The sequence below is a fragment of the Macaca mulatta genome, chromosome 4 (assembly GCF_049350105.2).
Source record: "Macaca mulatta isolate MMU2019108-1 chromosome 4, T2T-MMU8v2.0, whole genome shotgun sequence".
NCBI lineage: Eukaryota > Metazoa > Chordata > Mammalia > Primates > Cercopithecidae > Macaca > Macaca mulatta.
The window spans coordinates 49037677-49065328 of NC_133409.1; the positions used below are offsets into that span (position 1 = coordinate 49037677).

The following is a 27652-nucleotide window of genomic DNA, read 5'->3' on the forward strand; positions in this document are numbered from 1 at the left end:
TCCAATCCAAGATACTTTCTTTCCTTTAGGGAAGAAAGATTTTAGTAGCATATTGTATTACAGTTGTTAGTACAAAATCAATTCAACAATGAATATGAACTACCATTCAGTGAGAGCAACTACCATCCACCCAGTCTATGGGATCACTTTCTTTGGAATGCTTTTTTCTGGCTTTTTTTGAACATAACTAGAATACAGCCCCAGGAAGGACTTAAGTGGCTACTAATGTATAGAAGAGCCAGTTTGGGGCAGGAAAAATTTGTGACTGGAAAAGTAGGAAAATTTTGTGTTTTTGCTTTGCTGAGGAAGAGTAGAAGCAGCATCTAATTTTGACAACAAAACAAACCAAAAAGGTTCATTGCTTTCCATGATAGGTTCCTGGGAAATACTTGTTGAATTTTTAAGCATGCTCAAATGCAGACCCTAAGCTCCTAAAAAACACAAAGATTATGTCTTACTGGATGCCTGCTCTAATACCTAGAAGAAGAAAGGAAGGGCACATTTTGGATAATTCTTTCTTGATCCTGTGAGATAAATAGTGCCAAACCACACTAGAGTTTGGTTGTCTGAGGAACTGTTTCATAGATCTAGAAACTTACCGTGCATTGATCTTAAGGGCTGCATTGGCCTTTATATCCTGTTTTCCTAGAGGTTTGGGAAAGAGTGAGACACTTCAGATTCGACTCCAGCCCTTTTTTTCCTTCCTTCTAAGTTCACCTAAGCATGTTTATTTCTGGAAACAGAGGCATATTTCCAGCCTGGAGAGGCTGATAACTGGCTTATGATCTCCTGACCCAGTATTATATAGCCAAGGGAGGCGGAAGAAAACTGGGAGAGGTCATCTTTCCCTGAGCAGTCACAGGAAACTGAATGGCCTAACTTAAAAACACTCTACTCAGCCCGTTTGCTTCTTGATTCTTCCACATTGATTGCTCTTGTTTGATGTTTGTATGTTTCATCTCAGCATTTGTTCAAGAACAGTGGAAAAGTGTGTGATACGGTGTGGTTTTTAAGGACAGTTACTTTAACTAGGTCATCTTTTTTTTTTTTTCCCAAGACAGAGCCTCGCTCTGTTGCCCAGGCTGGAGTGCAGTGGCACGATCTCGGCTCACTGCAACCTCCGCCTCTCGGGTTCAAGTGATTTTCCTGCCTCAGCCTCCTGAGTAGCTGGGACTACAGGTGTGTATCACCACACCTGACTAATTTTTGTATTTTTAGTAGAGACAAGGTTTTGCTATGTTGGCCAGGCTGGTCTCAAATTCCTGACCTCGCGATTCACCTACCTCGGCCTCCCAAAGTGCTGGGATTATGGTTGTGAGCCACTGTGCCCGGCCCTAACTAGGTCATCTTTTCTTGACGAACTAGAAAACTAACTTACAGAATTAAACGTTCAACAACTTTTAGAGTCCATCACTAGTTTAATGAACATGAGTCCAGATGCCGATAAATGCCATTAGTTTTCATTGGTGACCACAGGACAAATTATATTTCTTAGTGTCATGCACCATACTAGTCCTTACTTGATGTCTTTCCTAATTATTTTGGTGATACTAGAGCTTGTTAAAAAAAGACATATTACATATATGTATTTATATTATATTATATTACATTTAGTTATGCATTTTAGAACCAGTTCCTAAAAACTGATAAAATAGAAAGCAAGTTTTGGTACTTAAAAGGTCAACTTTTGCTAATTAAGAAAGGTGATGTATTTAGCTGAGAATGTAATTCTAGCTATGTCTTATATAGAGAAAAATGAATTAAGCCATTGAATTCTGCATATATTTTTCCCCAACATTTTATTATGAAAATTTTTAAACATGAAGAAAAGTTGAAGGAATTTTACAGTAAATCCACATATATCTGCCATCTATAGTCTATCATTAACATCTTGCTTTATGACATATCTATGCATCTGTTGATCCAGCTTTTTTTAATGCACTTACCAAAACAGCATGGTACTGGTACCAAAACAGAGATATAGACCAATGGAACAGAACAGAGTCCTCAGAAATAATACCACACATCTACAGCCATCTGATCTTTGACAAACCTGAGAGAAACAAGAAATGGGGAAAGGATTCCCTATTTAATAAATGGTGCTGGGAAAATTGGCTAGCCGTAAGTAGAAAGCTGAAACTGGATCCTTTCCTTACTCCTGATACGAAAATTAATTCAAGATGGATTAGAGACTTAAATGTTAGACCTAATACCATAAAAATCCTAGAGGAAAACCTAGGTAGTACCATTCAGGACATAGGCATGGGCAAAGACTTCATGTCTAAAACACCAAAAGCAACGGCAGCAAAAGCCAAAATTGACAAATGGGATCTCATTAAACTAAAGAGCTTCTGCACAGCAAAAGAAACTACCATCAGAGTGAACAGGCAACCTACAGAATGGGAGAAAATTTTTGCAATCTACTCATCTGACAAAGGGCTAATATCCAGAACCTACAAAGAACTCAAACAAATTTACAAGAAAAAAACAAACAACCCCATCAAAAAGTGGGCAAAGGATATGAACAGACATTTCTCAAAAGAAGACATTCATACAGCCAACAGACACATGAAAAAATGCTCATCATCACTGGCCATCAGAGAAATGCAAATCAAAACCACAATGAGATACCATCTCACACCAGTTAGAATGGCGATCATTAAAAAGTCAGGAAACAACAGGTGCTGGAAAGGATGTGGAGAAATAGGAACACTTTTACACTGTTGGTGGGATTGTAAACTAGTTCAACCATTCTGGAAAACAGTATGGCGATTCCTCAAGGATCTAGAACTTGATGTACCATATGACCCAGCCATCCCATTACTGGGTATATACCCAAAGGATTATAAATTATGCTGCTATAAAGACACATGCACACGTATGTTTATTGCAGCACTATTCACAATAGCAAAGACTTGGAATCAACCCAAATGTCCATCAGTGACAGATTGGATTAAGAAAATGTGGCACATATACACCATGGAATACTATGCAGCCATAAAAAAGGATGAGTTTGTGTCCTTTGTAGGGACATGGATGCAGCTGGAAACCATCATTCTTAGCAAACTATCACAAGAACAGAAAACCAAACACCGCATGTTCTCACTCATAGGTGGGAACTGAACAATGAGATCACTTGGACTCAGGAAGGGGAACATCACACACCGGGGCCTATCATGGGGAGGGGGGAGGGGTGAGGGATTGCATTGGGAGTTATACCTGATGTAAATGACAAGTTGATGGGTGCAGCACACCAACATGGCACAAGTATACATATGTAACAAACCTGCACGTTATGCACATGTACCCTACAACTTAAAGTATAATAATAATAAATAAATTAAAAAAAAAAAAAAAAAAAAAAAACACCCACATGAGGCCAGGTAAGGTGGCTTATGCCTGTAATCCCAAAGCCTTGTAAGGCCAAGGCAGGAGAATTGCTTGAGGCCAGGAGTTTGAGACCAGCCTAGGCAATATAGTGAGATCTCATCTCCACCAAAAATTGAAAAAACAAAATATCGACATGGAAACATGTAAAAAACAAAAAGAGAAGTGAATCCACAAAAAATTTGGCTTTTTGAACCCATTTTACCTGAACTAACAACTCAAGAAGATAATATTCCAGTTGTTGATATTTTTGTATTTTTCTTTCTTCTCGTTTTAGCTCATCCACAAAATTCTCTGGGTAATATTGCTCGCCAGGCACGTTTCCTGTGGTGCTTGCTGCTGTTTAACCACATGTATTATTTGTTTATTTATCGGAAATGCTTCCTGCAGCTTGTCCAAAATGTTCACCCCTCTCTATTCTGATGAGAGTTACTGAGAGCAAGATTTGTCAATGAACCATGTCACTTCCTTCATGAGTATCCCTCCAGCCTGTTTAAATTAACCGGAAAGATTTACATCCTACTTTATAATTAGTCCTCTAGTGAATCAAAAAATGAAGGAAGCATGCAAAAAACTTGGTGAATTTTCAAATACTGAGTTTAAGGTTTAACCTTGACTGTATGAGAGATTTTACAATGACTGTTTAATAAGATTCAGAGAAACTGTCATGGTAGCTCATGCTGGTAATCCCAGCTACTTGGGAGGCTGAGGCGGGAGGATCACTTGAGTCCTGGAGATCAAGACAAGCTTGGGCAACACAGGGAGAGCCCATCTCTGCAAAATAAAAGGAAAGGTTCAGAGGAACAGTCATGTTGGCTTCCTTCTACTTCTCACCCTCGTCCTCTAACTTCACTAAAAGTACAATTTTGAACATGGAAAACATAAAGAAGTCAGTTTCTGATGTCAAAAATGAATTCAGTTCCCTAACTGGTAGCACTAGTTGAACAATATGCTTAATAAGACAAAACTATCAAATATTCCCTTCAAGGAGATGTCATTTTTGCATATTTAATGAAGACTGGAGCATTCATTAGCTTTGGGATGTATTATATCCAATTTTTTAATCTTTGAAAAATACCTTAAAAATATAGCATAAACACCGTACAGGAAGAGTTGACAAAAATGTTTTAAGAATTATATTTTTGTTTTTATTAACAATGTCATCAATATCACTAACAATATCATCAATTTTTATCAACAATATCAACAATTTTATTTTCACTATCACGTCGCCTTGTAAAGCTCTGGTTTAAATCACAGGAACCACAGTGTGGCTTTTGTTTATTATGTATTTTGACAATCCACAAGCTTTATCCAACTCATATGAGGTAATTCTTTGAACCTAAGTATGCATTTTTAAGGATATGAAAGGATATATATTTTGTGAAGCAATTAAAAACCTACAGTACTTTCGTAGGAAGAAATTTAAATTATAACCAAATTTCTTTGGCACAAAATGAAAGGATATTAACTCATTGTTTCTTATCTTGTGGGTGATTACAGTTTATGTTCACTCGTTGTCTAATCACCTTCTTTCTTTCTTATGCATTAAAGTTATTATTTCAGAAGAACATAGAAACTTTTCCCTGTTCAGAGAAGGAAAACTGATGAAGAATTTAGCCTGTTCAACTAACAAATACAGATGTTGCAAATATTGAATACTGATATTTTATTCACAATAAAAATAGTCTTAGTTGTAAGAAGTCTATTTGAATTTTAAAATAAATATATTTCATACCTATCATGGATTAAAAATTTTGTTTTCATTGAACCCGGGAGGCAGAGGTTGCAGTGAGCCAAGATCGCACCACTGCACTCTAGCCTGGGTGACAGAGCAAGACTCTGTCTCAAAGAATAAAATAAAATAAAAACAAAAATAAATAAATAAACACATAGAAGAAGCTTTCCTTTTTCAACCTTTTAGTCAAGCCTTTATACAGCATTATTTTCCTTCAAAAGAGTTCATAATAGCACTTTCTAAAACACAATCTTTCATAAGCATCGGTATCCAAGAAGCAAAATGTATGCTCATTGATCGAACAGATGATGAGCTAAAGGAAGCAACAGAGAGAAGTTCCTCAAGTAAGCAACAACCAGCAAAACCTGAAGGGGTGTTTATTTCTTTAAAAATTTTGGACATTTTTCTTTAAATCCCATCTGTTGGGCAGCATAAAATTGTACTACTTGGTGAATCACTAGAGAAAGAGAAGACTTTGGAAAGGCAAAGTCACAAGAAAATAAATAATTTCCACCCACAGTACATCATAACCTCATTTAGAACATTCTGGTTTGAAAGCAAAGTCCAAGGAAATGCTTACATTCTGCTTCTATGGAAACCAAGGAAGACAAATCAAATATTTTGGTTGGATTTGAGTGGAAATCAGCAGCTCAGACATGCATCGGATGGTTCTAATTTGCTCTTTTAATATGTCTCAGATTTTCACATGAAGGTCAGATCCAGAAGTAAATTTTCATCTGAATTCTGGTAAATTGTACTTATAAGCCCATGAGATGATCAACAATAGAGGGCTTTCATTAGAATATGGGCATTCCTGTGGTTTTTTTAAGAATACAACAAGACATCAGGAAGCAAAAACATTTAAAATTAGTAAAGCAAACCAGTCCTACAAAAAAAGCATGTGTGTGTGTGTGTGTGTGTGGGTGTGTATGTGTGTGTGTGTATAAGATGATCAACCTTTCTACAAAATCTTTCGATAACTTTTTAACAATGTTGGTGAAGTGTTTGATCATTATTTGTTAGAATCACATGATTGTGGCCTGATATACTTTTCTGATTATAAAATCATCTATAGTAACTGTCATCATGACTTTCCTCCTTTAATAAACAGAAAAGAATGAAGAAGAGGAACAAGAAGCAAAAATGGAACTTAAACGCAGACTCAGCAGAAAGGTAATGAAGTTGTGACTATTAATGAGCATACGTGTTTTGAGATATATTTTGTTTAAAAAAAAAATACTAATCCTCTCTCTGTATGTAAATCAGATGTTTAGAAATAATTATTCCTATTAGTCTATAAGCATAGACAACAAAATCACCAGCCTGGGCAACATGGTGAAACCCTATCTCTACAAAAAATACAAAAATTAGCTGGCATGGTGGCACATGCCTGTAGTTCCAGCTACTCAGGAGGCTGAGGTGGGGAGATTGCTTCAGCCTGGGAGGTGGAGGTTGCTATGACCTGATATCGTGCCATTGCACTCCAGGCTGGGAGACAGAATGAGACTCTGTCTCAAAAAAAGTAACTAAATAAAATAAATAAATATAATGCACGTGCTATAAATGATGTTTATAATTGCATGTTGTGTTAATTTTGAAAAATTAACAAGGGTTTTAAATTGCATTTACTCTATGAAAATATGTACTCTGTGTGAAAATTTTTAAAGATACAAAAAAAGAAAAAAATAAAATCGTATGTCTTTCATTCAGAGATAGCCATTATTAATATTTCAATGCATATATTTCTATTTTTAAAAATTGTTTTGAGTCAGGTGCAGTGTCTTGCACCCATAGTCCCAGCTACTTAGAAGCTGAGTCAGGAGGATTGCTTGAGCCCAGGAGGTCAAGACCAGCCTGGAGTGAGGCCTTGTTTCAAAAAAAAAAAGAATTAATTAAAAATTAATCTCGATCTCGCTTGATTAGAGCAATGATAAAAGAAAAAGAAAAAAGAAGTGGAAAAATTTTTAATTATAATAAAAATTATTTCTTAAAATGCTCACACTTTCCATTTAGTGTTGGAAATATTAAACAAATAAATATTTCGTTACTCCTGAACATTTCCCACTATTCCACATCACAGCTGGGTAAGTAATTTATTAAGTGAACTTGATATCCAGCCTGCCTGCTACAGTGCTACCCAGATTGACAAATGTCTTACCTGCCAAACTCAGACAATTGTTGCCACTTATTTATGAATGTATAAATCTGATGTTAGAGCCATCACTTTTTTCTGTGTTAAAAAAATAATAGCCTTTGAAAAAATCAAGCACCATCAGAGTTTATATTTCATTATAAATCCTTCTAATAATTCTTCAGGCATACCCTATGCACCTAAAAATGGATAAAGTGACTAAAATGTGACATCTCCATGAAGTGTGACCTGACCCACATTTTTCTAGGCTGGAATCGGGGAGTCTTCAACAAAAGCATTCCAAGGCAGATGGAGGTGGCAATGCTTCATTCCCACAGAAAAGCTATGGGACTATGTCGAAGGTGGTTCTGTTTTTCAAGGAAAAAGATCCTTTATTTATCCATTGTATTAGTCCATTTTCACACTGCTGATAAAGACATACCTGAGACTGGGAAGAAAAAGAGATTTAATTGGACTTATAGTTCCACATGACTGGTGAGGCCTCAGAATCATGGCAGGAGGCGAAAGGCACTTCTAACGTGGCAGCGGCAAGAGAAAATGAGGAGGAAGCAAAACGGGAAACTCCTGATAAACATATCAGGTCTTGTGAGACATTTTGACTATCACAAGAATAGAATGGGAAAGACCAAGCCCCATGATCCAATTACCTTCTCCTGGGTCCCTCCCACAACACGGGAGAATTCTGGGAGATACAATTCAAGTTCAGATTTGGGTGGGGACACAGCCAAACCATATCATTCTGCCCTTGGCCCCTCCAAATCTCACGTCCTCACATTTCGAAACCAATCATGCCCTCCCAACAGTCCACCAAAGTCTTAACTCATTTCAGCGTTAACCCAAAAGTCCACAATCCAAAATCTCATCTGAGACAAGGTAAATCCTTTCCACCCATAAGCCTGGAAAATCAAAAGCAAGTTAATTACTTCCTAGATAAAATGGGGGTACAGGTATTGGGTAAATACAGCTGTTCCAAATGGGAGCTGTTCCAAATTGACCAAAACAAAGGGGTTGCAGGGCCCATGGAAAGTCTGAAATCCAGTGGGGCAGCCAAATTTTTAAGCTCCAAAATTATCCTTTGAATCCAGGTTTCACATCCAAGTCACACTAATGCAAGAGGTGGGTTCCCATGGTCTTGGGCAGCTCCACCCCTGTGGCTTTGCACGGTACAGCCTCCCTCTTGGCTGCTTTCACAGGCTAGCGTTGAGTGTCTGCAGCTTTTCTAGATGCATGGTACATGCTGTCAGCAGATCTACCATTCTGGGGTCTGGAGGACAATGACCCTCTTTGCACAGCTCGACTAGGCAGTGCCCCAGTAGGGACTCTGTGTGGGGGTTCCAAACCCACATTTCCCTTCTGCACTGCCTAGCAGAGGTTCTCCATGAGGCCCCCCTAACCCTGCCCATGGCAAACTTTGGCCTGGACATTCAGGCATTTCCATACCTCTTCTGAAATCTAGGCAGAGGTTCCCAAACCTCAATTCCTGACTTCTGTTCACCCGCAAGCTCAACACCATGTGGAAGCTGCCAAGGCTTAGGGCTTCCACTCTCTGAAGCCACAGCCCGAGCTCTACATTTGCCCCTTTCAGTCACAGGTAGAGTGGCTGGGGCACAGGGCACCAAGTCCCTAGACTGAACACAGCACAGGACCCAGGGCCCTTCCCACAAAACCACTTTTTCCGCCTGGGCCTTGAGGCCTGTGATGGGAGGAGCTGTCATGAAGGTCTCTGACATGGCCTGGAGACATTTTCCCCCATGGTCTTCAGGATTAACATTAGCCTCCTTGCTACTTATGCAAATTTCTGCAGTCAGCTTGAATTTCTCCTCAAAAAATGGTTTTTTTCTACTGCATCTTCAGGCCGCAAATTTTCTGAACTTTTATGCTCTATTTCCCTTTTAAAATGGAATGCTTTTAACAGCATCCAAGTCACCTTTTGAATGCTTTGCTGTTTAGAAATTTCTTCTGCCAGATACCCTAAATCATCTCTCTCAAGTTCAAAGTTTCACAAATCTCTAGGGCAGGGGCAAAATGCCACCATTCTCTTTGCTGAAACATAATAAGAGTCACCTTTGCCCCAGTTCTCAACCAGTTCCTCATCTCCATCTGAGACCACCTCAGCCTGGACCTTATTGTCCATATTGCTATCAGCATTTTTGTCAAAGCCATTCAACAAGTCTCTAGGAGGTTCCAAACTTTCCCACGTTTTCCTATCTTCCTCTGAGCCTTCCAAACTGTTCCAACATCTGCCTGTTACCCAGTTCCAAAGTTGATTCCACAGTTTTGAGTATCTTTTTAGGAACACCCCACTCCTGGTACCACTTTACTGTATTAGTCTGTTTTCTTGCTGCTGATAAAGACATACCCTAGACTGGGAAGAAAAAGAGGTTTAACTGGACTTACAGTTCCATATGGCTGGGGAGGCCTCAGAATCCTGACAGGAGACAAAAGGCATTTCTTAGATGGTGGCAGCAAGATAAAATGAGGAGAAAGCAAAAGCAGAAACCCCTCATAAACCCATCAGATCTCAGGAGACTCATTCACTGTCATGAGAATAGCATGGGAAAGACCAGCCCTCATGATTCAATTACCTTCCCCTGGGTCCCTCCCACAACATGTGGGAATTCTGGAGATACAATTCAAGTTGAGATTTGGATGAGGACACAGCCAAACTGTATCTTTTTTTTTTTCTCAAAGCCCATTAATGTCAAATAATGATCAAACTGAAAGACTATTGACTCCGTTTCTAGGGATGACTGTAGTCTTCAATGGCCCTTAAGTTACCATCTGTAGACAAGCAATCACCCCTCCTCATTGCCCTGGGCACTCTTGTGATACACATGATCTTTCTCAATCCAGCTGGGCCCCTCCATGAGGCAGTAGTGCCTGCCCTTACCCTCTGCACCCACTTGCTTCCACCATACATAGCTCCATGGTGTAGGTGCAGGTCAGCCCGTAGCATTTGGTAGCTACCCCATAACCAGGACAGTCCTGAGGACAAGACTGGATGGAGAATTTCTAACCTATGTTGCCACTGGTCACTTTCCTTCTAGCCAGTTCTTGGGAGCAAGGGCTTCTCTACCTCCTTATTTCCACCTGCCCCAAAGTGGCAGCAAGAAGATAGCAATATAGATTGGACAGCAACTAGACTATAACAGATCACTTAGATTATTCTCTCTCTTGTCCATTGCCTACCAGGGCTCTATGAAGATAGAGGGAGCCATAGTTGGCATATCCCTGCTCAAGTGGGCTCAGGGTATGGGCCTAGGCCTTCTAAAAGTCCTTGAGTGCTTTGAATGTTAGAATATTGGCTTAGTTCAGAAGGAAACTGAGGCCCAGGAAAGGGCTGTTAATGACTACAGAATGTAGACCCAGTGCAAAATAAGGAGTATCTCTGGACAGGTGTTGTGGCTTATGCCTGTAACCCCAGCACTTTGGGAGACTGGGATGGGAGAATTGCTTGAGCCCAAGAGTTCAAGACCATCCTGGGCAACATAGAGAGACCCCCCATTCTGTTCAAATAAAAAAATAAATAAGCAGTATCTCCAAAGAGGACCACTTAGATGATGGGTAGTCTGGCTGTATACAGAGTATATATGAGAGAGAAAATATATGAAAATGGGCCTTGTGACTACAATAGAGGTCTAAGTCTACCTCTCTGGAGATAACTGTGATACCGCCTAACTGAGAAAAACCAAAATGGGAGTGAACCTCTGTCACAGAGAGTAGATAATGCCTGTTTACCAGGGGGCCAGCTTTCTTTCACCTGTCAGAATCTTATTCTTCGGTTTGAGAAAGGAACCAGAGAGAAAAGCAATATAATTACAAATTTGAATCTGGCGAAGACCACAAGGAGGAGGGAACAAAGTTGTTAGAAGTATCTTGAAGGTTGGAGTTGATTTTAAGCAGTGATGGTCTCAAGGAAGTACAGTTCTCCATCAACTCTCCCCTCCCCATTCCTGTACATTGGTTTTTCTGGCCAAGGGCATGTGTCCTATTGGGGCCTTGTCCTTATTATGAATATCTTAAGGACAGCTGTGCTGTAGGCATACCCTTTATTGGACCCTTTCTATGTCATAACTTTTTTTTTTTGAGACAGAGTCTTGCTGTGTCACCCAGGCTGGCGTGCAGTGGCACGATCTTGGCTCACTGCAAGCTCCGTCTCCTGGGTTCACACCGTTCTCCTGCCTCAGCCTCCCGAGTAGCTGGGACTACAGGTGACTGCCACCACGCCCAGCTAATTTTTTTTTGTATTTTTAGTAGAGATGGGGTTTCACTGTGTTAGCCAGGATGGTCTCGATCTCCTGACCTCGTGATCCACCCGCCTCGGCCTCCCAAAGTGCTGGGATTACAGGCGTGAGCCCCGGCGCCTGGCCTGTATGTCATAACTTTGTACATTTCTGAGTGTATGGGTTTAATATTATAGGAACAGGCTTTTATTCCCATTTCTAAAAGTTTTTTAGAAAAACTTTTAGAAGTTTTGCCTTGATAATTCAATCCATGGCTTTTGCCTTGATAATTGAATCACCAAACCAGCCATTCTGTATCTGGGTTACTATTGTGTCTGTGCATTGCATATTCCTTGCGTCAGGGATGATAGACCTTTATCACAGTGCCAGGCAAGTTGGGGAAAATAGCATAATGCAGGTAGTTGCCAAAGACTGTGACCTATCTGAAACGATGATTTTTTATAGTCTCAAAAATTAGGGCACACGGCTTTCTAGTTCTCATTAGAAATTCCCAAGATGCTGTTGCCTTTTTTTTTTTTTTTTTTTTGATGCCTGAAAGTGACCTTATTTAACCATAACTTTGAAGTGTTCTCTATAGAATACTTGCCACCATGAGGCTGTAAGCGGTTTACTGAACTCTGCCTTTTTCCTTGTCCTCCTGCAGCTCAGCCTGAGACCCACAGTGGCAGAGCTACAAGCTCGAAGGATCCTGCGATTTAACGAGTATGTAGAAGTCACAGATTCTCCCGACTATGACCGCCGAGCAGACAAGCCCTGGGCCAGGTTAACACCTGCAGACAAGGCAAGAATCCCAGTGGATTTCGTGTTGATTGTGTTGCTTTTCTGGAAGCTTCAATATCCACATTCCCCCTACTTAAGTCATCCTAGGGGATGAGATCTTACCAAATATTACAACTGTTTTCTGCCTCTGATTATTTAAGCCAGTTAAAGTGATACATTTAGTGATATCAATGTAGTTCTTTCAACTAAGTCTCAGAGAAAAGTAGTTCTTATTTACCATAAAACCCACCTGCTTTCATACCTGGATGGGGAGGGCTTTCTCACATCCAGGATTTATCCTTACTCTTAGAAAATATAACTTATACCACTTATCATTTTAAACGGATATGTTAACAATAGAAAGGCCTGATCTTTGTCAAGACTGGCACACTTTTAATAGAAATGACAAATAGCAAATAGTTTAGGCTATGTGGGCCATACAATCTTTGTTGCAACTGCCCAGTCCTGCCATTGTAGCATGAAAACAGCCACAGACAATGCGTAATTGAATGGATATGTATATGTTCCAATAAAACTTTATCTACAAAAACAAATGGTGGGCCAAATTTGGCCTGCAGGTCAGGCTTACCAACCCCTACTCTAAATCATTGCACACAGTTCCTAAAAAATGAAAAATATAGTGGGTTCTATCAATGTAGAAAGACTTTTATCTTATAAGTACTATTGTTCCATAGGCAAAGATTCTTGCCAACCATTTGTTTTTAAATTGTTCTAATTTTTCTCTCTTAGCAAAATCTGGTATTGAATAAACTCATGCTATACCCAGTTTTTTTTTTTAATCGTAAGTACTTTTGCTTAAACATGCCATGTCTTAATGCTAAAACTAGGCATTTAATCACACTCTGTGCTGACCCTTTTTAATAGGAAGCTTCATTATTTAAAGTACCTACTGTTCATCAAGCACATACTGGAGATACAGATTCAGAAATCCTTAGCTCATAAGTAGAAATGAAAAGTAAGAGGAATAAGATCACAAAGGAAGAATGTTCAGAACAAGAGTAGAGGAGAAGGAGGCTGAGAAAAGCACTCCAGGGACGTTTTAGGAAGAAGCAGCAGAAAAATATTGAGAAGAAATGTCTGTGAGGTGGGGAAAGAGGAGAAGCTCATAGCACAGCAGCTTGGAAGTACTGTCAGGGAGGGCGGCCATGTGTGTGCAGTGACATGGTGAGAGGAAGCATTTTGGTGGCCTGATGGATGGAAGCCTGTGATGGAGACAACGAGGATCAAACACAATCCTGAGAATTTGGGCTCTGAAGGGTAGCAGTATAATAAGGCAGTTGTTCAACGTATGGCTGGTGATTGTGAAGGTTAATAAGCTTGGGTACGTAAATTTGGAAAACGAGATATGGTATCAAGGGAGTGATTTTTTTTTTAATTTATGGGAAATACTTGAACAATTTTTTATGCTGCGAAGGGGTCAAAAGAAAGGGAGAGGTTGAACATACAGGAGGAAAAGTCAGTAACTGATAGAGTGGGAAAAAAATCACTAGAGTAGCAGGACAGTACTTATGTGGAAGAGGCAAGCAGCAGACCCTTGAGGACGGGAGGGAGAGCACAGGCTGAGGAAGCTAGGAAGTCATATTTCATTGTGCTTTTACTTTGCCTCTCACTCATTATGAGTGAGGTTGAGCAAATTTTCATATGCCTATTGGGCATTTGGATTCCACTCCACTGAAGTGCCTTTTGCCCATTTTCTTTTGGGTTGTCAATTTTTTAAGTTCTTCATATATTTCAGTTATATATGTTGCAAATATTGATTTAACAAGATTCTTAAACTTAATACAGTCAAATTTGTCAACCTTTTTCTTTATGGTTTATGATTTTGTTTCTGGTTTTAAACATTCTTTGCATACCAAAATGATAGATATATTCTCATATACTGTCTTCTAAAGTGTTTATAGTTTTGCTTTTCACATTTAACTTTTTGGTTTGCCTGGAGTTGTTTTTTGGGGAAGGTATAAGATATGCTTTCAGTTTTCTTGGTCATCTGTATTATATGTTTGTTTTCTATGTCATTATTTGCTCTTTTTTCTTCTTCCCCTTAATTTTTTGGGCTTTATTGGCTGTTCTGTTCTAACCTAAGATAGACTTTCCAGATTATTAATTTTCATCATTCCTTACTTTCTGATAGAAGCGCTGAGGGTTAGAAATGACTCTGTGTGTCAGTGATTTGCAACCTTGGCTACACATTGGAATCACCTATAGATCTTTAAGAATGTGGATGTCTGGGTCCCCTCTCCAGAGATGCTGATCTCATTGGTCTGGGATGTGGCCTTTATATTGGGATTTGTAGTAATTATGTCTCATATGTCCTTGAAAACAATATGTGTCCTACAGTTTGAGGGTGTGCAAATTTCCCTGTAAAATCAGTCTTGTTAGTTCTATTCAGATTTCTGTAGCCTTAGTTATTTTTTTGTCTATTTGATCTGTCTGGTAACAAATAAGACGTGTTAAATCTCCCACTATGTGGATTTTTTTGTACTTCTCCTTATAATTCTGTCAATTTTGCTTCATTTATTGTGAGGTGTGTCATTAGATATATATGTTTAGAATGCATACATTTTCCTGATGAAAACTTTGTTATATTTAAAAATATAACTTTTAAACTAGATTATCAAAATGAATTATTTTAGACTACCTTCATGAATTGAAGCAGCAAACCTCTGTGATGTTTAGCTCGTGGCTTTGAATTTTCAGTGTACATTTCATCCCTCCCTGCCTATCCCCTTACTTACTGTCTCACACGTCCACGTGAAGAGGCCTGACATTCCTGTCTTATATTAATAAGAAAAATGAAACAAAATAGTGGTAAAGTGTTGGGGCGGTGAAAATTTTTGGGGGTGGTATGGAGAGATAATGGGCAATGTTTCTCAGAGCTGCTTCAAGCAGGATTAGGGGAGGCATGGGAACCTACAGTGGGAAAGATTCAACTGAAGAAAGATTTTGGGGTAAGGGGTGATATTGTGGGGTTGTTAGAAGGAGCATTTGTCATATAGAATTATTGGTGATGGCCTGGATGCGATTTTGTATGGATTGAGAAACTAAATGAAAGATACAAGGTCTGAATAAGAGAAGGAGAAAAACAGGTATTAAAGGACTAAGAATTGGGAGTACCCAGTCTAAGTGAAAGCAAAGAGAGGCTGGGATGAAGGGTGCAAGGAATAGTAAAGAAAGCATGTTTGAGATCCCGAACAGAATAATGGGTTATGGAGGGGTTGTGGAGGGAGGTATTGAGAATAGGAGAGTATATGTGTTTGGCATCATGGGGTGGATAGGCAAAACAATTTGGTTGATAAGGCGCAGATCCTGAACTAACCTGTAAGACTTGTCTGGTTTTTGGACAGGTAAAATGGGGGAATTGTAAGGAGAGTTTATATGTTTTAGAAGCCCATGCTGTATCAGGCGAGTGATAACAGTCTTTAATCCTTTTAAAGCATGCTGTGGGATGGGATACTGGTGTTGAGCGAGGTAAGAGTGATAGGTTTTAATGGGATGGTAAGGGGTGCATCATTTGTCGCCAAGGAGGGAGTAGAGGTATCCTATACACTTGTGGATTCAGGTGGGGAGATACAAGGAGAGGATGCGAAGGAGGTTTTGAACTAGGGGAAAAGGTGGCAATGAGGTATGGCTGTAGCCCAGGAATAGTCAGGGGAGCAGATAATTTAGTTAAAATGTGTCGATCTAATAAGGGAACTGGGCAGATAGGGATAACTAAAAAGGAGTGCTTAAAAGTGTATTGTCTAAGTTGGCACCAGAGTTGGGGAGTTTTAAGAGGTTTAGAAGCCTGGCCATCAATACCCACAACAGCTATGGAGGCAAAGGAAAAAGGCCTTTGTAAAGAAGGTCATGTGTAGTTGGTAGCCTCCGTATTAACTAAGAAGGGGACGGACTGTAACTACACTGTAAGAGTTACCCAAAGCGTCTGTGATGGTCCAGGAGGCTTCCAAGGCGGTCGGGCAGTGTCAGTCTTCAGCCGCTAAGCCGAGAAGATTTGGGAAGCAGTCATTCAGAACCCTGGGCCAGTTGGGCAGTCCAATTTCCAGCGGGGTCCTGCACAGATGGGACATGGCTTAGGAGGAATCCCAGGCTGCGGGCATTCCTTGGCCCAGTAGCCAGATTTCCAGCACTTGAAGCAAGATCCTGGGGGAGGAAGACCTGAAGGAATGCCTGACCTCTGTGGCTTAGGCGTTTTGAAGTTTTTGTGTGCTGGAGATACGGCTGGGGTTTCTCTCACAGCGGAGGCAAGTAATTGCAACTCTTCTCTATTATTGTACACATGGAAGGTGAGGTTAATTAGGTCCTGTTGTGGGGTTTGAGGGCTGGAATCTAATTTTTGGAGCTTTTTCTAATGTCGGGAGTTTACTGGGTGATAAAATGCATATTAAGAATAAGGCAGCCTTCTAGCCCCTCTGGGTCTAGGGCGGTAAAGCGTCTAAGGGTTGCTGCTAAGCAGGCTGTGAACTGGGCTGGGTTCTTTACCTTGGGTAATTTCTTTAAGTTTGTCATAATTAACAGCTTTGTAAGCTGCCTTTTAAGCCCTTCAACTAGGCAGGAAACCATGTAATCTCGCCTGATACCTGATAGTTCCACTGGGGATCTTCTCAGGGAACTGCTCTAATGCCTTCCTGGAGGTCTGGCTCATGAAGCGGTTATCGGCGTGAGGTTGGGCTAGAGAAAAAACTCTTTCCCATTCATCTGGGGAGAGGGTAGAAGTTAGGATGACATTTAAGTCACTCCAGGTTAAATTGTAGGACAGAGTTAGATATCGGAATTCCTGTGTATGTTTAGTGGGGTCTGATGAGAAAGAGCCTAAACGCTGGCTGATTTGGGAAAGGTCTGATAGAGAAAAAGGCACATGTACCCTGACTATGCCTTCAGCTCCAGCCACCTCTCTAAGAGGAAATTGTTGGGCAGGTTGGGGAGGGCTAGTCTTGGAACGAAACTGTAAGCCAGACCGGGTGTGAGGAGGGGAGGAGATAGAAAGATTATAGGGTGGGGGAGCAGAGGCTGAGGAAGAATTGGGACCTGGCTTGGCCTAGTGAGGAGCAGCCTGGGGAGAAGGGGAGAGGTCAGATGAGTCCATAGAAAAGAAGGATTCAGAGAACTCAGAGCTTGGAGTGGAGACTGAAGGAACAGACAGGAGAGAAAGAAGAAAGATTTGGGATGAGTCTCATTGGGAGCAGAGACTAGGGAGGGACGAATGTGTAAAAGAATGCCTGGACGAGACCATTTGCCCCATTTTTCAACAAAAATTATCTAGATCTTGTAGGATAGACAAATCGAAAGTGCCATTCTCTGATCACTTGGAACTAGTGTCGAGTTTGTACTGGGGCCAAGCAGTATTGCAGAAGAAAATAAGATGCTTAGATTTTAGGTCAGGCTAGAGTTGAAGAGGTTTTAAGTTCTTGAGAACACAGGCTAAGGGAGAAGGAGGAATGGAGGGTGGAAGGTTGCCATAGTGAAGGAGGCAAGTTTAAAAAGAAGGGTAGAGGGCTGCAACGTGGGTGAGCAGCCAAAGCAGGCGTCCCCGCAATTGACTTGCCAACAAGGGAATGTGGGTGAATGTTCAAGGCAGGCGTCCCCGCGGAGATCAGACACCAATGGAATGTGGGTGAATAATCAGAGAGGCGTCCCCACAATGGTTAAACACCAAGGGAAGGCTGCCTTCCCGAGTCCGTGACCGGCGCCAGAGTTTTGGGTTCACAGATAAAATGTGTCCCCTTTATCTCTACCAGAAAATGAAAGGAATTGAAATTAAGAGAAGGGAGAGATTGAAGGCTGGCGCCAAGATTGAAAGGAGATAGAGGTTGAGGGATAGTGAGAGGGGCTGGAGAAGAGAGTAAAAAGAGGCCACTTACCCGATTTAAATTTGTGAGATGTTCCTTGGGCTGGTTGGTGTGAGGACCTGAGGTCGTTGGTGGATCTCTTCATGGAGTGAGGGTGAGGACAGGGGACTGGTCTCCTGAAGGAGTCCCACTGACCCGGGTCTTTGGCACCGAATGTCTCACACGTCCGTGTGAAGAGACCACCAAACAGGCTTTGTGCGAGCACCATGGCTGTTTATTTCACCTGGGTGCGGGCGGGGCGAGTCTGAAAGGAGGGTCAGCAAAGGGTGGTGGGATTATCATTAGTTCCTATAGGTTTTGGGATAGGCGGTGGAGTTAAGAGCAATGTTTTGGGGGCAGGGGGTGGATCTCACAAAGTACATTCTCAAGGATGGGGAGAATTACAAAGAACCTTCTTAAGGGTGGGGGAGATTATAAAGAATCTTCCTAAGGGTGGGGGAGATTACAAAGTACATTGCTCAGTTAGGTTAGGGCAGAAATAAATCACAATGGTGGAATGTCATCAATTAAGGCTATTTTCACTTTTCTTGTGGATCTTCAGTTGCTTCAAGCCATCTGGAGATATGATGTCTTAGCTTGGGCTCAGAGGCCTGACACTAAGCACCAGCTTGCAATTTTTTGTTTGTCCTTGGAGGGTCAGATATTCTAGCTTACCCTTACACTGAGGATATGCCATTTGGTCACCAATTTATGGAGAGAGAATTATTTATTAGATCTGGGTGGGTTTTGTGTGTCTTCTGTATTTCACCAAATCATAAAGATGCCTGCTCAAATTCACTAGATTTAACACAAGTGCCCTCAAGGTCACAGCCAGTTTCATTGCTCACTTACCTTATTTCTCTGGCCATGATCTTCTTTTACTCATTCTTGTCGAAGTATTTTTTACTCTTTTCCCAGCTGTTTAGGACATTTAAAGCGGTTTTTAGATGCTATGTTTAGCATTTTAATTGTTTTTCAATAGAAGAGTTAGTCAAGACATCTGGGATGCCATTTTGCTAGAAATAGTACTGCATTCTGAACTTGGTGCAAGGTTTCTTCCATCCTCCTTTCCTTTCAGTTGTGGGCTTTTGGTCATTCACCTCTCGTTTTGTGGCTCCTAGTTGACCCTGCTCTAGTCACTGTTTCTGTGCAGTGACCTTCCCCAAAACTTAGTGATTGAAAACAGCAACTATTTTATATCTTGCAGATTTTGTAGGTTGGAGATTTAGTCAGAGCTCAGCTAGGTGATTCTTCTGCTCTTCATGAGGTTGACTAAGGTCATTCAATGTTATTCAGCTGACAAATAGGCTACTTTGGAGGCTCCAAGACAGCTTCTCTAACGTGTCTGGTGTCTTGGTAGGGATGGCTCAGAGGCAGGGCTCAACTCTGGCTCCTAGTCGACCAAACTTACCTATACATGGCCTCTTCAGCATGGTAGCCTGAGTCATCAGTCTTCTTACATGGTGGCTGAGCAAATGTCCCAAGAGAACCAGGTAAAAGCTATATGGCCTTGCGTGATCTGGCTTTGGAAGGCATCCAGCCTCACTTCTACTACATTCTGTTAGTTACAGGCAAGTCATAAGACCAGCTCAAGCTTCAAGGAAGGGGGAATTAATTAGCTCCACTTCTTGACAGGGGAGTGACGAGATTACAATTGTGGCCAAATTTGGAAAATATAATTTTCCACACCCACCATTCCCAGCTATCTTATTATTCAAACGCAAAACTTCAGAAAGGCAGGTAGGGCCAGATACATGAGTAAAGGTCACTGCAGTTGCCAAGTATGCAAGCAGGGAGAGTCTAAATGACTAACCACCCTCATATGGAAACTAAATTGTCCAAACCCTAGAAATGATTCTTTTTAACTCTTGTTCTTTTGTTGGAAGGTAAAGCTCATTCCTCTCTAGCTGTAACAGAGAGGTTTTTTTTTTTTTAATTTTATGTTGAAACAAAAATGGGATTTTGTTCTGGACTTCTAGGCTGCAGGGGAAAGGTACATGGCCAGGTTTTCTGCCACAGCCTTTGTTTCTGTTCATGAGTGCTTTGAAGGCACATGACTTTGGCATTTCCCTTGCAGATCTGATCCCCAGAGCATAGCCACAGCCCCTTTCTCCTCATGGGCATCATTTTCTCCCTCTGACAGTATCTCTCACACTTCTCCTGAGACTTTTTAAAGTCTAAAAGGCAGCATTTTTAGAAGTGGATTTTTATTGTGTATGTGTGTGTATCTCTACAAGAAAATTAAGAATTAGAATTTCTTTTAAATAGAAAAAATATTGGCCAGGCACGGTGGCTCATGCCTATAATCCTAGCACTTTGGGAGGCCGAGGTGGGCAGATTTCTTGAGCTCAGGAGTTTGAGACCAGCCTGAGCAATGTGGTGGAACCCTGTCTCTACTACAAAATACAAAAAATTTGCCGGGAGTGGTGGCACGTGCCTGTAGTCCCAGCTACTCAGGAAGCTGAGGTGGGAGAATTGCTTGAGCCCAGGAGCAGGAGGCTGCAGAGAGCCATGCCACTGCACTCCTACCTGTGCAGCAGAGCCAGACCTTGTCTCAAAATAAATAAATAAATAATATGGTACACTTTTTAAAGATAAAAAATAGAAAAATGCAACAATTTAAGATGTTTATGTGTAGTATATTGTATATACACAGGTGATGAATATTCATTGAGCCATATCTGAATATTTAAAAATGCAAAAATAAGAAAAGAAACACTTTAATGCACAGTACTTTTAAGAATTTCTAAAAGTACCATTTCCTACCTAACACCGAAAAAAATTGTTGCCTCTAGTTGTTAAAAGATACATGTGATGAAATCGTGCTTACTGCCCAGAGATCCTAAAACTCTCAATGGTCTTAGTGTATATTTTATTTTAGAATGAAAATGGCACATGCTAATCACCATTATTAACCAGCGTTTCTGGTTTTTGTTGCTTTTTACCTGAAAGCATTTTGTAATATATTATTTATTATATATATATATTTAGATCAGATTTAAAATAATATATTATATTAATTCATGTAAAAATTGTAATTTAACTATTATGTTTAAAAATGAGTTTTATTTTTAACTTTTGAGGTCTATGTTCCATTTTAAAAAACTATTCAAGATAAATATTTCCACCTCTGCTTTAAAAAATAAACAATGAGGCCAGGTGCAGTGGCTCATGCCTGTAATCCAAGCACTTTGAGAGGGTGAGTTGGGTGGATCTCTTGAGGTCAGGAGTTGAAGACCAGCCTGACCAACATGGTGAAACCCCATCTCTCCTAAATATACAAAAATTAGCTGTGCGTGGTGGCTCCTGCCTGTAGTCCCAGCTACTTGGGAGGCTGAAGCAGGAGAATCACTTGAACTCAGGAGGCAGAAGTTGCCGTGAGCTGAGCTTGTACCACTGCACTCCAGCCTGGGCAACAAAGCGAGACTCCATCTCAAAAACAAAACAAAACCAACCAAACAAACAAACAAAAAATGAGCTTCCTGTCAGCCTAAAGGAGCGTCTTTTTTCTTTCTCTTATCTTAGTGCCATTTTCTTAGCCCCACTAAGCTACCACCTTGCATTTTAAAGAGTAGTAACCAATCAGTCAATAATTAATCAATGTCTCTCCTTTCTGTGAAGGAGGAAGGCCCTTGCTGGGTGTGGTGGGGAATCTCTGAAATCTGGTAGTCTGGTTAAATGGCTCATGTTGGGAAAGAGAAGTGATGGGAGAAATGCCTTATTAATTGTGAACTTGATTGAGCTTTATTCACCTTTAACATAAAATTTTCAGGTCAGGGCACAATGACTCACACTTGTAATGTCAGCACTTTGGGAGGCCAAGATGGGAGGGTCACTTGAGGCCAGGAGTTAAAGACCAGCCTGAGCAGCATAGCAAAACCCTCTCTCTACAAAAACTAAAAGACTTAGCCAGATGTGGTAGCACACCCCTGTATTCCTAGCTTCTTGGGAGGCTGAGGCAGGAGGATCCCTTGAGTCTGGGAGTTCAAGACTGCAGTGAGCTATGATTGCACCACTGCACTGCAGCCTGGGCAACAGAATGAGACCCTGTCTCTAAAACAAAAATAAACAAAATAAAATTGTCAGTTTTAGAATATATGTACTTAGAGTACTAGAAATACATGTACAGTAAAATAGAGATGGCCTGGTTTCCTGCACTGAGGTTGATCAATGAGCTGGCCCTTCAGTGGCAGACAGGTGAGGTCAGAGAAGGCCATCGAATTGGCCTGAAGACCTAGGCTTGCCTGCCGGTAACCATCTCCTTAGAGTAGAGCTTGGAAGCTCCATGGAGGAGAGAAGGGCAGTCTTTAGAGCTGGGCACTTCTAGGATGGATTGATTCTTGACTTGGCCACTTGGTAGTTGTTTGACCTTGGCCAAGTCGTTTAACCTAGGCTTACTTACTAGTAAAATAAAGCCAATTATATCTATCTTGAGAATTAGGTAGAATATCTCTAGAATTCCTGCTCATCAATAAATGGTAGCTCTTACCAATATTACACTCATGGTCAGGGATGAGAAGCCAAGCTTTGTTCCCCATTGGTGATATTTTCATTGTTGATTCTTCAGTTTATGATCTAGTCTAAAACTATCCAGTGAAAGAGAGTGTAGAATTTTTTCAGATGAGCTGTGCTTTTGTCCAACTCAGTAATCACTTATTAAAAACCTTACAATATATTAAATATCATCCTAGATACTGGGGATTTGAAGTTGAATAACACATACTGTCTTTCCAGGAACACAGTGTCTAAACAGGTCCTAAGAAAGCCTGAGATTTTTGTTCTCCCTAAGCTATTCTTTGCCATGTTCATCGCTGCCCTAGCAGCAGAAGGGCAACAGTTACCTCCTTGTGGCATTGAACTTGATTGATGAGTAGTCCAGAAATCCTCTCCACATCCCATCATAATTTTACCCAAGAAATAAAGGATATCAAAATGGCAATTCTAGTTAATTCTGGCCCCACAGCTCATGCTCTTTGGGAAGGCAGCAAGGTCTGCATTTTCTTTCTTTCTTTCTTTCTTTCTTTCTTTCTTTCTTTCTTTCTTTCTTTCTTTCTTTCTTTCTTTCTTTCTTTAATTATACTTTAAGTTCTGGGTTACATGTGCAAAACGTGCAGGTTTGTTACGTAGGTATACACGTGCCATGGTGGTTTGCTGCACTCATCAACCCATCACCCACATTAGGTATTTCTCCTAATGTTATCCCTCCCCTAGTCCCCCACTCCCCACAGGCCCCAGTGTGTGATGTTCCCCTCCCTGTGTCCCTATATTCTTATTGTTCAACTCCCACTTATGAGTGAGAACATGCGGTGTTTGGTTTTCTGATCTTGTAACAGTTTGCTGAGAATGATGGTTTCCAGCTTCATCCATGTCCCTGCGAAGGACATCAACTTATCCTTTTTAATGGCTGCATAGTATTCCATGGTGTATATGTGCCACATTTTCTTAATCCAGTCTATCATTGATGGACATATGGGTTGGTTCCATGTCTTTGCTATTGTGAATAGTGCTGCAATAAACATACGTATGCATGTGTCTTTATTGTAGAATGATTTATAATCCTTTAGGTCTATGTCCAGTAATGGGATTGCTGGGTCAAATGGTATTTCTAGTATTAGATCCTTGAAGAATCGCCACACTGTCTTCCACAATGGTTGAACTAATTTACACTCCCACCAACAGTGTAAAAGCATTCATATTTTCCACAACCTCTCCAGCATCTGTTGTTTTCTGAGTTTTTAATGATTGCCATTCTAACCGGCATGAGATGGTATCTCATTGTGGTTTTGATTTGCATTTCTTTCATGACCAGTGATGATGAGCATTTTTGCATATGTCTGTTGGCTGCATAAATGTCTTCATTTGAGAAGTTTCTGTTCATATCCTTAGCCCATTTTTTGATGGGGTTGTCTGCCTTTTTTCTTGTAAATTTGTTTAAGTTCTTTGTAGATTCTGGATATTAGCCCTCTGTCAGATGGATAGATTGCAAAAATTTTCTCCCATTCTGTAGGTTGCCTATTCACTCTGTTCACTCTTTTGCTGTGCAGGAACTGTTTTGTTTAATTAGATCCCATTTGTCAATTTTGGCTTTTGTTGCCATTGCTTTTGGTGTCTTAGTCATGAAGTCTTTGCCTATGCCTATGTCCTGAATGGAATTGCCCAGGTTTTCTTCTAGGATTTTTATGGTCCTAGATCTTACATTTAAATATTTGATCCATCTTGAGTTGATTTTTGTACAAGGTATAAGGAAGGTGTCCAGTTCCAGTTTTCTGCATATGGCCACCAGTTTTCCCAACACCATTTATTAAATAGGGAATCTTCCCCATTGCTTGTGTGTGTCAGGTTTGTCAAAGATCAGATGGTGGTAGATGTGTGGTGTTATTTCTGAGGACTCTATTCTGTTCCATTGATCTATATGTTTTGGTACCAGTACCATGCTGTTTTGGTTACTGTAGCCTTGTAAAGTTTGCAGTCAGGTAGCAAGGTGCCTCCAGCTTTGTTCTTCTTGCCCAGGATTGTCTTGGATATGCGAGCTGTTTTTTGGTTCCATATGAAGTTTAAAGTAGTTTTTTCCAATTCTGTGAAGAAAGTCAGTGGTTGCTTGATGGGGATGTCTTTGAATCTGTAAATTACTTTGGGCAGTAAGGCCATTTTCAGTATATTGATTCTTCCTATCCATGAGCATGGAATGTTTTTCCATTTGGTTGTGTCCTCTCTGATTTCCTTGAGCAGTGGTTTGTAGTTCTCCTTGAAGAGGTCTTTCACATCCCTTGTAAGTTATATTCCTACATATTTTATTCTCTTTGTAGCAATTGTGAATGGGAGTTCACTCATGATTTGGCTCTCTGTTTATCTGTTATTGGTGTATAAGAATGCTTGTGATTTTTGCACATTGATTTTGTATCCTTAGACTGCTGAAGTTGCTTATCAGCTTAAGGAGATTTGGGGCTGAGACGATGGGGTTTTCCAAATATACAGTCATGTCATTTGCAAACAGAGATAATTTGACTCTGATGCTTTAATAATTTGATATTTAATAATTTATCAAATTTATCAAATAAAAAGGTCAAATTTAATAATTTGACCTTTATTGCTTTCTCTTGACTGATTGCCCTCGCCAGAACTTCCAATACTATGTTTAATAGGAGTGGTGAGAGAGGGTATCCTTGTCTTGTGCCGGTTTTCACAGGGAATGCTTCCAGTTTTTGTCTATTCAGTATGATATTGGCTGTGGGTTTGTCATAAACAGCTCTTATTAGTTTGAGATACATTCCATCAATACCTAGTTTAGCATGAAGGGCTGTTGAATTTTATCAAAGACCTTTTCTGCATCTATTGAGATAATCATGCGGTTTTTGTCATTGTTTCTGTTTATGTGATGGATTACGTTTATTAATTTGCATATGTTGAACCAGCCTTGCATCCCAGAGATGAAGCCAACTTGATCATGGTGGATCAGCTTTCTGATGTGCTGCTGGATTCGGTTTGCCAGTATTTGATTGAGGATTTTTGCATTGATGTTCATCAGGGATATTGGCCTAAAATTATCTTTTTTTGTTGTGTCTCTGCCAGGCTTTGGTATCAGGATGATGCTGGCCTCATAAAATGAGTTAGGGAGGATTCCCTCTTTTTCTATTGATTGGGATTGTTTCAGAAGGAATGGTACCAGCTCCTCTTTGTATCTCTGGTAGATTTCGGCTGTGAATCTGTCTGGTCCTGGACTTTTTTTGGTTGGTAGGCTATTAATTATTGCCTCAATTTCAGAACTTGTTATTGGTCTATTCATAGATTCAACTTCTTCCTGGTTTAGTCTTGGGAGGGTGTATGTGCTCAGGAATTCATCCGTTTCTTCTAGATTTTCTAGTTTATTGATTTAGAGGTTTTTATAGTATCCTCTGATGGTAGTTTGTGTTTCTGTGGGATCAGTGGTGATGTCCCCTTTATCATTTTTTATTGCATCTATTTGATTCTTTTCTTCTTTATTAGTCTTGCTAGCAGTCTATCTATTTTGTTGATCTTTTCAAATAACCAGTTCCTGGATTCATTGATTTTTTTGAAGGGTTTTTTATGTCTCTATCTCCTTCAGCTCTGCTCTGATCTTAGTTATTTCTTGTCTTCTGCAAGCTTTTGAATTTGTTTGCTCTTGCTTCTCTAGTTCTTTTAATTGTGATGCTTGGGTGTCGATTTTAGATCTCTTTTGCTTTCTCTTGTGGGCATTTAATGCTGTAAATTTCCCACTACACAATGCTTTAGCTGAGTCCCAGAGATATGGTACATTGTGTCTTTGTTCTCATCGGTTTCAAAGAACATCTTTATTTTACCTTCATTTCGTTATTTATCGAATAGTCATTCAGGAGCAGGTTGTTCAGTTTCCATGTAGTTGTGCGGTTTTGAGGGAGATTCTTAATCCTGAGTTCTAATTTGATTGCACTGTGGTCTGAGAGACAGTTTGTTTTGATTTCTGTTCCTTTACATTTGCTGAGGAGTGTTTTACTTCCAATTATGTGGTCAATTTTAGAATAAGTGCAATGTGGTGCTAAAAAGAATGTATATTCTGTTGATTTGGGGTGGAGAATACTGTAGATGTCTATTACATCCACTTGGTCCAGAGCTGAGTTCGAGTCCTGGATATCATTGTTAATTTTCTGTCTTGTTGATCTTTCCAGTATTGACAGTGGAGTGTTAAAGTCTCCCATTATTATTGTGTGGGCATCTAAGTTTCTTTGTAGGTCTCTAAGAACTTACTTTATGAATCTGGTGCTCCTGTATTGGGTGCATATATATTTAGAATAGTTAACTCTTTTTGTTGAATTGATCCCTTTACCATTATATAATGGCCTTCTTTGTCTCTTTTGATCTTTGTTCATTTAAAGTCTGTTTTATCAGAGACCACGATTGCAAGCTCTGCATTTTTTGCTTTCCATTTCCTTGGTAGGTCTTCCTCCATCCCTATATTTCGAGCCTATGTGTGTCTTCGCACGTGAGATGGGTCTCCTGAAAAAGCACACTGATGGGTCTAGACTCTTTATCCAGTTTGCCAGTCTGTGCCTTTTAATGGGGGCATTTAGCCCATTTACATTTAAGGTTAATATTGTTATGTTTGAATTTGATCCTGTCATTATGATGTTAGCTGGTTATTTTGCCCGTTAGTTGATGCACTTTCTTTATAGCATCGAAGGCCTTTACAGTTTGGCATGTCTTTGCAGTGGCTGGTACCGGTTGTTCCTTTCCATGTTTAGTGCTTCCTTCAGGAGCTCTTGTAAGGCAGGCCTGGTGATGACAAAATCTCTCAGCATTTGCTTGTCTGTAAAGGATTTTATTTCTCCTTCGCTTATGAAGCTTAGTTTGGCTGGATATGAAATTTTGGGTTGAAAATTCTTTTCTTTAAGAATGGTTGAATATTGGCCCCCCGCTCTCTTCTGGCTGGTAGGGTATCTGCCAAGAGATCTGCTATGAGTCCGAATGGGCTTCTCTTTGTGGGTAACCCGACCTTTCTCTCTGGCTGCCCTTGACATTGTTTCCTTCATTT

The 27652-nt window shown here is 40.3% G+C and overlaps 1 protein-coding gene across 10 annotated transcripts in view; it reads left to right on the top strand.

Annotated features, from left to right (window-relative positions):
* PHACTR2 (phosphatase and actin regulator 2) overlaps positions 1-27652 on the top strand; it is a 294524-nt gene that overhangs the window by 244151 nt on the left and 22721 nt on the right. For all 10 annotated transcript variants that reach the window (XM_077999486.1, XM_077999487.1, XM_077999488.1 and 7 more), the window contains 2 exons: positions 6237-6298; positions 12165-12302. In XM_077999486.1, the coding sequence (XP_077855612.1) occupies positions 6237-6298; positions 12165-12302 (200 nt within the window). The remainder of the gene's footprint in view (positions 1-6236; positions 6299-12164; positions 12303-27652) is intronic.